General features: G+C 38.3%; 1 protein-coding gene across 1 annotated transcript in view; it reads left to right on the top strand.

The window, feature by feature from the left end:
• LOC127386001 (mucin-5B) overlaps window positions 1–14,569 on the top strand; it is a 60,455-nt gene that overhangs the window by 5,427 nt on the left and 40,459 nt on the right. Inside the window, exons 4-16 of the mRNA XM_051622315.1 lie at window positions 86–173; window positions 2,144–2,277; window positions 2,675–2,900; window positions 3,639–3,764; window positions 4,479–4,596; window positions 5,805–5,943; window positions 6,738–6,839; window positions 7,875–7,944; window positions 8,189–8,326; window positions 9,022–9,186; window positions 10,009–10,103; window positions 11,625–11,751; window positions 13,969–14,221. Of these exons, the coding sequence (XP_051478275.1) occupies window positions 86–173; window positions 2,144–2,277; window positions 2,675–2,900; window positions 3,639–3,764; window positions 4,479–4,596; window positions 5,805–5,943; window positions 6,738–6,839; window positions 7,875–7,944; window positions 8,189–8,326; window positions 9,022–9,186; window positions 10,009–10,103; window positions 11,625–11,751; window positions 13,969–14,221 (1,781 nt within the window). The remainder of the gene's footprint in view (window positions 1–85; window positions 174–2,143; window positions 2,278–2,674; window positions 2,901–3,638; window positions 3,765–4,478; window positions 4,597–5,804; window positions 5,944–6,737; window positions 6,840–7,874; window positions 7,945–8,188; window positions 8,327–9,021; window positions 9,187–10,008; window positions 10,104–11,624; window positions 11,752–13,968; window positions 14,222–14,569) is intronic.

Raw genomic sequence — 14,569 nt, 5'->3', positions numbered from 1 at the left:
CTTTTCTGTTGTGAACCAGTTGTAACATGTGCTGCTGATGTGGGGAGAAGACTTAAAACTCTGGGTTTCCTCTTTTCTTTTGTAGCTGGACCTGGAAGAAACATATAAAGATAAAATATGTGGTCTATGTGGGAACTATGACGGCAATGAGAAGAATGATTTGATTTTGGATGGTAGGCCATGAATATAGAGTATTCCACATAGAACAGAACATGTGACACAGAACTTGGCATTTGTTCCCTCTTAGCAGGGTTTCATACTTCCAGACAGACACTCTGAAACATGTGAACATTTCTATATACAAGAGGTGTATTTTAAGAGGTTCTGGGATGTTTCGGGTTCCTCTGCTGTTTGCAAATGCTCAAGAGTCTCAAACATCTTTGAACCAACTTAATTGTCAGGCTGTCACACAGCCACATTGCTCAGTTTCCCACTGATAATAGTGAACTGTAAGAAACTTGTATTCTCAAAGGAGGCACAAGTGCATTTTCTGTCTTCCATGTCATCATTTTACAGTTGGGCATCAAGTGTGATCATTTTTGCCTCTATAATGAAATTATCAACACTGGCCCAGAGAGATTTCACTGTCCATCTTTGCAGAAACTGTGGTGCCATCCACTGACACCTTCGGATACGGCACTGAACTGGGAAGAGGCCAATACAGCAAACAGCTGATGCTACAATCCTTCTGAGTAGAAAGAAATCTATAGCATGAGCTATTAGCTGCAGGACTGGAGCCGAAGCTGTAACATCATCTCTTCATGTAATACCTGTGCTTCTTAAGTCACCAGAAAAATACTGTCATCTACCTCACCCATTCAGAAAGAACCCTGAAATTTTATTAAAATACCATTTTAATGATAGATATGGGGTTCATTTTCTTAATTCATATTTAACTTTATGGATGCATTTTTGTCATGTTTCACAAACACAGTAGGTAAAAACTAAAGCTGGCTAAAATTTTTCTGAAGAAACCTTTTCATACTGATAATCATTCCTCTAAGAGAAACAGACTTATTTTATGCATTTGGTTCCAGAGATGACAGGCTCCCACACACAGGGCCAGGTGGGAGGAATCTCACATCGCTCCTTTCTGCTCTGAATACATCCTTGTCCCTGGGCTGAGCAGCAGGCAGACTGCCTGCCTACCCTAAGATCTACTAAATGTAAAGGTCCAAAATTTCTTCTCACTTTTAGACTCCTTTCTCTTGAGGAAACAAAGGAAGAAGAAGCCCATATCTCTATGGAGGAGCTCTTCTTGAAACTTTATTCTTGATATTCTCTAATGTCATTAATTAAGATTCTTGCCAAATCACAGAGCTCAAGGCATTAGAATAGCTTCTGTTTCTAGGAAAGTTAGTAGTAAAGCACCTGAAAACAATACTTTTATGGAAATAATTCTCTCAGGCCTGCACTTAGTTAAGGGTCTGATCCAGCACTGGAGAATAGATCTGGCCAGAAATTTGTCTATTATATCTTTTTTTAAAGAGATAAATAAATAATCAGAAACTTGAAATTCTTTCCATAGATACGGAGATAATATATAGATATAGAGACATGAATACTCTCCATAAAAATACACAAATTTCAAATTTTGCCAGAAAGATTTCCCATGTCCAGTATCAAGTGTCTGGTAGTGCTTGGGAAAATGCACTTCTCTAGCTACCGTGATGGTTACATACATGTATTGTGTGCCTGTCTTTGTTATGCTCCCTCTTTCAATCTTCTCCAGCTTGTGAAAAATAATAGATTTACAGATTATTATAAATGTATACACCTAAGGCTGAACTTTAAGTTGTGATGTATGACTATTACACATGCACATACAAAACTCTCTAAGATGAAATACACCCACAGAGAACAGCAGTCTCTGAAAGTGATGAGGTGCAATAGAAAGGTCAAGAGTGTCATGTGGTTATAAATGCCCAGACTGAGAGCAGGCCAAGTGTGCGAAATTCCTGGATCTAACTCAACAGAAGATATATCAGGCTGTCATCCTATAATGTGGATGCTGTAGCTAAGTTTGGACATTTGATGAAAAGCATACTACCTTAGAGCCCAAAGTTTAAGTGCGTTTTTATAGCACATTAACTGTTCTGAAGAATTGCAGGCAGTTACTTAGTTGTGTTTTGGGATTTTGCAGGATATAAAATGCATCCAAGGCAGTTTGGGAACTTCCACAAAGTAGAGGATCCATCACAAAAGTGTGCTGATGTGACTCCAGATGGCCACACAGGAAGACATCCTCGAAGGGAAGATGATACATGCAGTAAATATGTACGTATGTGTGGCCAAGAAGTATAAACCACCCTGAACTACAGCTCTGGAGAGACTGTTGAAGTAAATGTTAATTACAGAACATTCAGTGAGCTGATTTTTTCAGGAGTCTACTCATGAATCTGAGTCAGATGTTGATTTTACAGCTAAAAGAATATCATATTACAGTGTTAAAGAAATAGATAGTGGGAAAATACACAACTGAATGACAGCTTCTGGTCCAAGGAAAAGGACTTCATGACAGAAAGTTAAGACTGGTTAATCACCTGAGGTCCCTTCCAACCTGAATTATCCTGTGACCCTGAAATTGTGTAAAAAAAAATTGGGATGCACATCCATAAACCTGAAAGTTGGTAAAAATGTCAAGTATTGCTTTTCCTTCTTTCCTTTTCTACAGAAAAAGAGATGTAAGAAACTTCTGTCCCGTTTTGGAAACTGCCCCAAAGTTGTTGCATTTGATGACTATGTAGAGACCTGTACTGAGGATATGTGCCACTGTGCAGTTAACTCTCCTTATTCTGATTTGGTCTCCAGCTGCATATGCAGCACTTTAAACCAGTACTCTCGAGACTGTGTCCTCAAGAAGGGAGACCCTGGGGAATGGAGAACCAAAGAACTTTGCCGTAAGTAACTGCTGCTCTGGAGATTTATTTCAGGTTAGGTATATATGCATGTATTCTCATCCCAGCAGAACAAAGCTAGGAGCTCTGTAGAAATATTTTGACAGAAAATTTGTAATGAAAAAGCTTCTACAAATTTAACTTAATTTTGCTCCTTAAATTATAGCCATGCTGTCTCCCTCCTCCTTATGGCTAAATTTTCTCCAGTTCTTTTTGAATTTTATTATGCACAGTTAACTCATGGTTTAAAAGTTGACAAAGCCTTTGTTTAAAAGTTGACATCTAGTCAGAAGAAGTCACTGGGAAGTCTGATCTGTTTATCCTTAGAATACCCTGTGTTTCATGCTGTGCAGTGGAAGAGTGCTTTCTGAAGTCATGACACAAGTAGCACTCCCAAACTGTTGGTGTGGATTGAGATAGAACATTAATGACAGAATGACTAATGCTCAGGCAAAAAATACACTGTTATGACTCCATAAATATTTCTGGTATACTTTGCTTCTGTCATGACTTCAGCCAACCTTGAGCTAGTAAAATAATGTGAAATAACTCATATTTCTCAGCAGCATTGTTGTATTTTTTCCCAGAGATAAAGTAAAAGACCATAAAAAGTTCCTTTATAAATTAAACAAGCATGACACATCTGAATAGAATTATATGGGGGAAAGGAGGAAGAAGGAGTTGGGTGGTGATGTGAGAGCTCATATAAGTCCATCATTAACTCTTCATTTGGTCTTGCAGATCAGGAATGCCCAAACAACATGGAATACATGGAATGTGGAAACTCATGTGCTGACACATGTGGTGACCCAGAAAGGAGCAAGATTTGTAAAGCCCCATGTACAGATGGCTGTTTCTGTCCTCCTGGTAAGGCAATTCACTTCTTCCAAGGGGTCACACACATCAAGTGACAAAGATGGAGATTGTTTAATTTAGTGGCAAATTTTTTTTTTCTTAAACACTTTGCACTAAAACCAATTAATAAACTGTTTCTTCTAGCATAATTTAACAACCTTCTTCTTAGAAGAACCAGATCTCTAAAGATTCAAATCCTGAGACTGGAGGAGAATATGGAAAGATTTCTAAGGATTAGACAGGAAAAAAAATGGTGCAGATGTGGAAAGATGAGATGTGTTCTCTAGACAGTAAGAATACAGGTGAAGGTGTCTGGGGAGGTGCCTCTCTGTTACGAGGCTAGATCTTGCTGTAGCTTAAATCACATGTAATATAAATGCACATGAAGCAGAGGCTCAGGTGAGGGCCTGATATCTGTTACATTCACTATTAGAAATGAATGGAAACTGGCTCACATCCTTGCAATACGACACTTGTTAATCCTGCTCCCAGTGACAAATTGCAGTAACATGCAGACATATTCTTTAGGTTTTGCATTGTATTCATTTGAACTCCAGTGAAACGTTTCCATCCATTAACACCTGAAAGGGCCTGGTGTGGTGTTTTCCTTAAAATACATTTTGAGAAATGCTGAGTAGTCCTGGGACTTTTCCTTGCTGTAATCTTCCTTGATGGTGTTTCCCAGACTCACCAAAGGAATATTAACCAGCCAATGTGTCTGAACAGGAACTATCCTGGATGACCTTGGTGGCAAAAAATGCATCCCCAGAGACAGCTGCCCCTGCATGTTTCAAGGCAAAATTTATTCATCTGGAGGGACTTACTCGACTCCTTGCCAAAACTGGTACTGTTGTGAACTTGATTGTTCTAAAGGCAGAGACATTTATTTCAAAGTGTTGATGCTTTCTGTTCTTTTCTCCTTTTTTTTTTTCTCTTTTTTTTTCTTTTTTTTTTAAATGTTTCTTTTCCTTTCCTATTCCTAACAATTGTCTTAAATGAAAATGTAAAACCTGGGTCTGAATTTCAGCAGAACAAGAAAACTTAGAGGTAGTCCTCAACCTCACATAGTTACCACCCTCACTTGGAATTGCTAGAGAGAACTGAGCCCAAGATTTCACAATGCAGAAAAATGAGAATCTGTGCTGGTTGTTTCAGAGGCATTGGCCAGTTACAGCCAAACATAGCCAGTTACATTTCTAACAATCTCTAGATCTGCAAAAGGCTGTTTCAAGGCTTGGATCTCAATCCTGATCTTCAAGAAGGATTTGGTTTAGAAAAAACCCTACTGCTTGAACCTATCTCCAGTCTCCACTAGTGAAAGGTGGTAAGACCATAGGTATGCTATTACCCAAACAGTTTTATTTGAGCTTCTGTGACACAGCAGAATTTCTTGACCATAGGCCTAACTTTTACTCTAAAGAGTAATGACATATGCTGTGGTGCATGGTGGGATAGGTCAGATGTTCTGAAAACCCCTTTGGATTGAATATTTCCTGCATTTTGAGGAAATACTTCTTAAAACCTGTAATTTTGTGGAACCAACCTTGATGGGCTCTGGCTGGTTTCCATATAACCACATCCTCACTCCTCACAAAGCAGGAGATCATGTGGCTGAGCTGTTCTCTTGGATGCACAGCTCTAAGAATAGTAACTGCTCATTATCTCAGGTCCTCCACAATTAGTTGCTAAGATTTTGCATCAGCAACTTGCTGAGCAGTAGCATAAAATGTTGCAAGATCCTGCTTGAAGAGGTCCTTTTTTCATAAAGCCAGATAATCAAGATACGTCCGGAAAAACATTTCTTACTTGACCAACTTGGTGTCTCTATGAAGGAGCTCATTCAAAGCCCAGTGCAGTTAACTCTCTCACTGAGAGGCATTCAACTTTCACACTTAAAGAGCTTAATATAAAATCTTCCTTCCACAGAGCCAAATAAAAAGCTGAAAAGTCAAACAGGGTGTCATTTGTGCAGACTCAGATAGAGAAATTATCTCACCTTTGCTCCTTTAAAACTATGTTCATTCTAACTGTTCCTTTTTGGGTTTTGTACAGTTCTTGCAAAGGAGGCCACTGGAACTGTGTCTCTCTGCCGTGTTCTGGAAGTTGCAATATAGATGGAGGATTCCATATAACAACATTTGATAATAAGAGATTTAATTTTCATGGCAACTGCCATTATGTCTTAGCTAAGGTATGAACAATATCTCATTTCACTGCTATATCTTTTGGGTAGCATTAAGCTGTGCTGGAGCTTTATATGACTTGACTCAATTTAATTAAATGGCACCAATCCAGAAAAGCACTTCAATACATGCTCAGTCTTAAACCCCACAAATTTTCCCATTAACAATGGATAGCAAGTCAATTGCTTGATGTGTAGCATCAAAGTTTTGCAGCTTAAACATAGTTTTATATATAGATATATTTTACTGAATTAATTTTTATTGTATATGTGAGTGTAGATTTGAGCATTTTTCCTGAAACTTACTTCAGTTATGACTTTCAAAAGGAGGTGGGTAAGCAAAAATTCCTGCAAAAAGATTGAATTACGTGTGACTACGGTGAGGGTGACAAAGCACTGGAACAGGCTGCTCAGTGAAATTGTGGAGTCTCTGGAGATACTCAAGACCTGCCTGCATGCAGTCCTGAGTAATGTGCTCTAGGCAATCCTGCTTTAGTGGGGAAGTTGGACTAGATGGTCTCTACAGGTTCCTTCCAACTCTGCAAATTCTGTGCGTCTATGACTCTATGATTCTGTGACTGACTACAAATACATGATCCACACAGGTTGATAGCAAGACAATAGAGTGCAGAGGAAAGGCAGTGAACATCATTGATTTTGTCAATGAAATAAAGCAGCTTGCAGTTAGAGATTAAATGCCCCAGTTCTTTCATTATTCCATTTTAGCCTTTTTTTTCCCTTCAAGCTTTCTTCCTGTAACATGCTAACAATGTCTGTACATCCCTTTTCTTATGTCTTTTCAGAACACTGATGACACGTTTGTGGTTATTGGAGAGATTATCCAATGTGGGACATCAAAGACAATGACTTGCTTAAAGAACGTATTAATCACAGTAGGAAGAACTGTAAGTAACTATTTCAATTAGTGACACAAAATATATCACTTTCATGTAGGTTCAAAGATGGGATTTCTCTAGCACTGTGGACTCCTTTCGGCTGTTGCAGTCCTGAGACTGCAAGATTAAGACCAGCAGATGATGTGGTGCATGTGTTTATTGTTTTTGTTCTACAAGAATTATTTCCTTTGTTCTTTTAGATTTTGACTTTTTCATTTTTTTAGAGGTAGATGGCTAAAAATTATTTTTCTTGACTTTCCCTCTCTTTTTCATGAATTCAAACTTCTTCACAAATTTCAATTTGAAAGATTGAGATTTCTACAAGAAAATATCCCCTTCATGTTAAAACAGTTCTGTGTCCTGAGGCTTTTCCTAATACAATGAGTGAAGTAGCAGAATTTTTCAAATTGAGGCCTGAGGCTTCTCATACTGAAGATTATGTCATGATTCAAACTGAATTCAGTGGAAGCAGAGTTAGGGCTGGTATTTATGCACTCCTAAAGTTACACAGATTCATTCTGTCTACTGGTATTTAACTGGTGCAGTGCTAGCCTTGTTAGGAACTCCAACATCCTAATCTCTTCTATGGCCAATAAAGGAAGATTGTATCTCCAAAGGACAAGTCACCCTACCTAAGGTACAAGCTGTTCTTCCTGGGTGGCCTGTCTCCCTGTATTGACTACTGAGGGAGTTTAAGTCAGATAGGTCTCATTTTGGATATCTTACATTTCCAGTGACATTGATCCAAATCTACACATAAAATCCTGCATGCAGTTCTCAAAAATATAACTAGCCTCTTGGATATGTGAAAGCACTCAGTCAAAGCAGCTTATGGATATGGTTTTTCATTTTTTCTTATGGTCTAGAGATTTGCTCTATGTTATTGTATGGCATCCAGACACTGAGTTACATTTACTCCAGAGGTGAACATGTTTTGAAAACACTAATTCTAAATGCTTGATGAAGCTTGACAGATTGTTATGTCTGTCTCATGTCATATGCATTCACTGTTGTGAGCTTTTCCTTTTTTCTTTTTCCCTGAAGACTATTAAAATATGCTCCTGTGGGAATATCTACATGAACAATTTCATTGTGAAGCTTCCAGTAAGCAAAGGTAAATGTCCTTAACATCTTCTCCAGACTAGCCCACATCTAATTACAGAGATTTTCCGGCTCCTTTCTCTGGAAAGAATATGATCCTGCTGATTGTCAGGTCATTTGACTTAGGTGAATATTAGGTCTGGGATTCCTTGGGAATTACACTTGATGCACTAGTAAAGGGAGGTTCCTATTTACTCAGCTTCAAAAGGATTTGCAGTTGCATATATCAATTTATTTATTTTTTTTTCCTTCTTTAGATGGTATCACCATCTTCAGACCCTCTACATTTTTCATCCAAATTTTGAGCTCAACTGGAGTACAGATTCGAGTACAAATGAAACCTGTAATGCAGCTCTCTATAACAGTTGATCATTCTTATCAGAATCGTACATCTGGTAGGATACATGATTTGATTTCAGTTTACTCTTAAACTGTTATAGCTGCTTGTCTATTACTTTAAATGAACAAATTATATGATTTTATATTAACTTTGTTATGTTAGAACCCTTGGTTAAATCTATACCCTTCCTGAAACAAAGTGCTGGCTAAACTCTTCAGTCTGCTGAAGAAAATGTTATAATCTCTGGAGTGTTTAGTGTATGCAGGTCTTTTAGAGTCTATCTGTAAAAGCAGACCTTCATCAGAGACTTGTGAGATGCAGACTATGCTCTTGGTTTGACCCAATCTGCTGGTGACATCATTTAAGCTTTTTGTGCTCCTGTTCCCTGTCTGTGTAATGGGATTACATCCTGTCTCTCTGACCCTTCTTGTGTTGATTTTATAATTTCCTTCACTGAAAAGACTTTGGGAAAGGCCCTTCTCAGTCTGCCAGTGTTTACTGAAGCATATTTAAGTAGCTTCCAATCTCTGTGCTAACATTTACTGTAATGCAGAAAAATAACAATTATACTCTAAAGACAGGACCCTATCCGATTAGTGGGAACATCAGGAAGTCTCTGAAAGAATATGGGCTTCTTTGTGGAGAAATCTGCTATAGACCTAAGACTGTTAATCTAGAAGCCATTCCTTTTCCAACTCATGTAGTGATTATTTTTAAATTATTTTTTTTCCCCACTGCCTTCCACACAAGGTCTTTGTGGAAATTTCAATAACATCCAGACTGATGACTTCAGAACAGTCACTGGAGCTGTGGAAGATTCAGCTTCTGCTTTTGGTAACTCATGGAAAACTAGAGCCAGCTGTTTTGATGTTGAGGACAGTTTTGAAGATCCTTGTTCCAACAGCGTGGATAAAGGTAGCAGGCTTTTCATCCTTGGATTATCAGTGCTGAATAATTTTCATGACAGATAACAAAAAAACACCAAAAGTAACCTTTGAGGCTACACTAGAGAGAAAACATTGGATTTTGTGGGTCTTTAAGGTGACAGCTTTGATTTTAAAATAAAGGACTGAGCTGCTGGAGAAAGAGCCAACACCTTCACTGTTGACGTGAAAGCACCCACAATACCAGTGACATCAATTTAGGTTTAAAGCAGAACATACTTGGTTGTCAATATTTGGCCAAGAACTTCATCCAGTCTAGGTTGTTACAGCTGTGCTGAAGTCAAAAGGAATAACTTATCACCAGTACGGACTTCAGGAAGCATTGTGCTGTACTAGGTGCCCTGTCTGGTTTCTCACTTCAGTGGGGTTTGGATGCAGAGGATTCAGACTGTACTCTTCTTGGTACTGCCACATGTAAATGAAGCTGCAGCTCATAGCCACACAGCTCACCAATTATTACATCCTTCATGTTACTGCTTGACTATGAAGAACTGCCTGACTGTAAAGTACTGGGAAAGTTTTATGGAAATGGGGAGTTTTTGCAGATGTTCTGCAATTCCAGCAACAGTTAGTAATCTTAGTACTCAGAGGGTGAAACTTTTCTTTAAGGGACATGGCTGGTCAGCTATCCAACTATGCTTATCACCTTGATATGTTCATTCCCCATGTTTCCTTCTAGCATTATCTGAACAATTCAGGACAGTCTAGTTCTGTGTAATACCTGATAAGAATATTGATTCAGATGGTAATGTGATCTTTGTGACTATGGACAATGCTTTTTTTCCCACTTCAGAAAAATTTGCCCAGCACTGGTGTGCTCTTCTGTCTAATACAAGCAGTGTGTTTGCTGCCTGCCATTCTGTGGTAGACCCTTCTGTGTACACTAAGGTAAGGCACTGGTCTAAGTGGGTGGTTTAATCTAGTCCAGAGACTGCTATTAGGGTAGTCTGGCTTGTGGATATGAAATGGGATATAGTAATGCTTAGTTTCAAAGAAGTTCACTGATGATGATGATAAAAATAACAAAATGAGAGTTTACACAAGATAAGATGGGCTTTTTGGCTGGGGCCCTGAAAGTATAAAGTCATTGCCATCACTGGCAGTTCTGCTGCATGATCCAAAAGGAAAACAGGAAATAATGCGTTTTCTCTTTTTGAAAACTGTTCACTGTTTTAAAAGCCAAATCAGTGTTTCTGTGTGGAATTTAACTGAGAGTTTTTTTCAGCACCATGGATTCCCTCTGCCTTGTTTTAAAATTCACATCTAGGGGGAGAATATATACTATATCTACAACACTTATATCCCATTTATAACTGTGGAATCACGCTAGTCTCCTCGTATTTAGAATGCAAGAAGCTGTCAATATGTAGCCTTGGTGTACAGCTCTGCAATGCTATGGGGAAGTTAGCTGAGCTAGAGACTTTCCATGTTTATATAAACAGTTAAGGATCTTCTGCAAAAGTGCAGAAAAGTCATGTAAAATGTGTGTGTGATACAAATTACTGAGAAAATACCTGAGCCTGAATTTTTTTTTTAATGTAATGTGTCTTCAGGTGTCTTTAAAAATATGGCCTAGGCTTTATCTCTCCTAAGTTTGGCCCAGGAAATACATCTGCTTGAGAATTCATGTTTACTATAAGTAAAATAGGAATTTGCAATTTTCAGTTAAGGAAAAGTAATAACCAGTTTCTTATGGATATGTCTGTCATTCTTGTGGATCTCATCAGATTTTAAACCATAATTCATGGAAGCATTTTCTATGACATCACTAATGGCAGGATAAGTCATACTCTATGAAAGATGATTCTACTCTTCTTGAGTGACTGGCTGTATCTGGGTTCTTTTGTTCAGCCACCCAATTACAAGGACTTGAGCTTTAAATCCCCTTCATACTTAGCTAGTTCTTCAGATGTCATTACATATGATTCCCTAAATCTACTAAACCATCTTTTTATGCACCTGTCATTTAAATGAGTGTATCTTATTTACACACTAGGTAGGTACACAAGTACCAGTCATAGCTCTGCAATATTTTAAGTAACCTGTATATTTTCAGATTACATATTTTGACATGTCCTAGATTGTACATCCTCTTTGGAGGGTGGTATGGACAATTCTTAGTGTCATAATGAGCTATAGGTGGCCTTATCATTCTTATTGTTCGTCTATTCATGGGTGTTGGATGTAATGCCATTGCAGTTACATGACTGCAATTGATTTCCTGTTTCTTAGGTTTTCACAACATTTCATTAGCATACATTTTCTCTTAGAGATATTACAAATTTAGCTTCATTGGTAATAATACTTTAAAAATATATATTGGGTGACTACAATTTGAATTTCTGTATGTTTCTCTGTTTATTCTGTGAGCTGAATGTAATAATACCCATGTTGTTTTCTGTCCTCTAGAAATGTATGTATGACACCTGTAATGCTGACAAGAGTGAAATTGCACTGTGTGGTGTGTTCTCTACTTACTCCAGAGACTGTGCTGCAGCAGGCGTGTCCCTGAAGGGCTGGAGGCAAGGCATCTGTGGTATGCATCCTAAAGTTTCAGGAGAGCTCAATCTGTGACAGTGTCTTTTGTGCTTAGTCATCAAGTTAATGAGTCTTTGAAAAATACAATAAGAATATAATCTATCAAAAAACAATTGCCAAAATCTGTTAATGCCCACTTCATTCTCTTATGAACCATTTTCCTGTGTAAAATATTAGGTGAATTCAGTACTCAGAGAAGCAAAAGGGTATAAGGTGTATTAATCAAATCACAACAAGGAGTTTCACTTAGGTTAGGTTTGAACACAGTGGCCTCCCCTTGTATAATAATTCCAATATTTTATTTGTAGGTCATCTGAGCCCATCTTGTCTCAGACATCGCCCATAGTATGACTCTCATTATCTGCATTTTTCCGTGAATTTTATGTAAACATTTATTTTGGGAACATGCCTGTGATAAGACTGAAGGTTACGCTATTCAAGAGTGAAAGAATAAATGGACCGGAACAGTCACACTTAGTGGTCTGTCCCATTGTGGGGGTTAGAAAGGCTTTTCCAGCTCCTGCAGCTGTGTCCAGCTGTGTTGGGCTGCAGGCAACATCCAAGCCAGGTTAGATCCTAAGGGGATGTTTACATTGCAAGTCAGTAGAGTACATGAAATAAGTAAATCGTACTAGTTAAATGTTAGCAGTGCGTTTATCACTGGCATGACACAATCTTTTGTGGAAGCATGAAACATTACTTGAGTTACTGGTTACCCAGAACACCACTGGCATTAGTAGCCTCTGTTGAGTCATGCTGCTGTTTTTCTAGTGCTTCTTGTGCAAGCTAGCTTGAAGCAGTCTTTGGTATGCTTGTGTTCTCTGCACTCAAGCCTCCAGTTGTGATGTAGATAATCTAAGCCTATTAATCTTTGACGACGAATACTGTAACCAAATCACCTTTTTCTTACCAGATCTTGCTTTACCCAAATAATTTTTTTTCCTCTGTGAAAAATTAAACAGAGAAAGTAAACACATTATTAATTTTATTGCATGAATAGGTTAACAATTGAGACACCCATTCAGGTAAGTCTGACATAAATTCTCATTCACCAACTTTATTAATGTCTTTCTTATTTGACCTATTTTGACTTACAAATACCAATTGCTTCATATTCATAGTATGCCTATAAAGTAGAAGATGTATATGGCTTGCCTGATTTATACATGGGATGTTGTGTCTGCTCCAGATAGGACCAGGAAACTGTCTAATTTTTGTTGGTGGAGGCAGTAGTTGTGAATACGTACAGAAACCTAGCACACTAGCTAATCTAACAAGGTGTACTATGGTCATGGACTGGAAAACCCTACGCAGTTTGTTTAAGCGTGGCAGCTTTTGCAGATGTGGTGATAACATTGCTGCATGAACAACTCCCCTGTACCGTCTAGTACATCAGGGTGTATCTGAAAAACAGCTGTGGGCTTAAATCTGCAAATGTCAGTTAGAAAGAGGTCTGAGATTATTAGATTCCTAGTTCTCATGGAATCTAAGAGGAATCTGAATGCCAGGCTTTCTTGAAAATCATGGCCTTAATGCGGGTGATATTTCCTGACAAAATCTGATGTCATCCCTATGGATCACTGCTGCAGATTTTATGGCAGAGTTTTAAAGGTGTTGTTTCTTGAGAGCCTGTAGGAATTAACTAACTTTTCACGTTTTACAGAGTCAGCGGAGGTCTTTAGATTTTGGTATTTAGCTGTTTGGTCCACCCACAAGTCTTAAAAACTGTTGTTCCTCATTTCCTTAGAGGATAACAAGAGTTTTTCTGAAGACTTCTGTGAGAATTCAAACACACTTTCTTTGGTAGCATAAACTGATTAGCAGAGTTCCTTGGCACTGCCCATTTAATTTAAAAATTTACCCGTTACAAAATACACTAATTTCTTAAATCATTCCAGCCAAAGAAATAATTAATAAAGGACAGGAAATTATTTTTTTAACTGCAAGGACAAGTTGAGTTATTGGTTTCAGTTCTTGGCATAAGATAGAAATATAACTGTAAAAATTACAAAATCATAGTAATATCCTTACTTAGTCAATATATATCGTGCTGAGTATTTCAGTATTCAATGTCTTTCCCCATATCCATGGGAGATAGGGTCTTCTTGCTTGAAAAAAGCACATTTATGGCTACCAGATTGCAGGAACTGCTTTAGGAGCATGAGCAGTGATTGCACAGAGAAGACCATACATCCATGTTATTTCTCTTGCAAAGATCCCTCTGAAGAGTGTCCTGAGACTATGGTTTATAACTATAGCGTGAAGAACTGTAACCAGTCCTGCCGCTCACTGGATGAACCTGATATGCTGTGTGAAGTGAAGATCCCTCCTATGGAGGGTTGTGGTTGCCCTGAAGGGACCTACCTCAATGATGAGGAGGAATGTGTAACTCCAGATGACTGTCCCTGCTACTACAAAGGCAAGATTGTTCAGCCTGGCAACTCCTTCCAAGAGGACAAACTGATGTGGTAAGCTGCTCTGAAGATGCAAAGGCTGCATACCTGGAGGACATCAGGGCTAGCTGGGGAATTCTCTGCTCTAGTCCCTGAATGGTGTCATATAATGACAAATTTCTGCTAGATAATAGGAAAGCAAATATTGCAAATGTTAAAACCCTGTATTCCTGCTAGCAAACAAGAAGATGAAAAAATGTTAATTAGAGTAATGTTTGCAAACTAGCTCTATTTAAAGTTCATTGTTCTGTAGAAAATGTCCATATACTGTGGGAGCTAGCTTTCTAGAAGCCAGGGACTTGGGGGAGTTTCTGGCTTTGAAATAAAAGCAATGTAAAAACACCCTTAAACACACCATCCTGC

The sequence above is a fragment of the Apus apus genome, chromosome 5 (assembly GCF_020740795.1).
Source record: "Apus apus isolate bApuApu2 chromosome 5, bApuApu2.pri.cur, whole genome shotgun sequence".
NCBI classification, from domain to species: Eukaryota; Metazoa; Chordata; class Aves; order Apodiformes; family Apodidae; genus Apus; species Apus apus.
The sequence above is the reverse complement of the archived record's forward strand: the minus strand, read 5'-3'. Positions and strand labels throughout refer to the sequence as shown.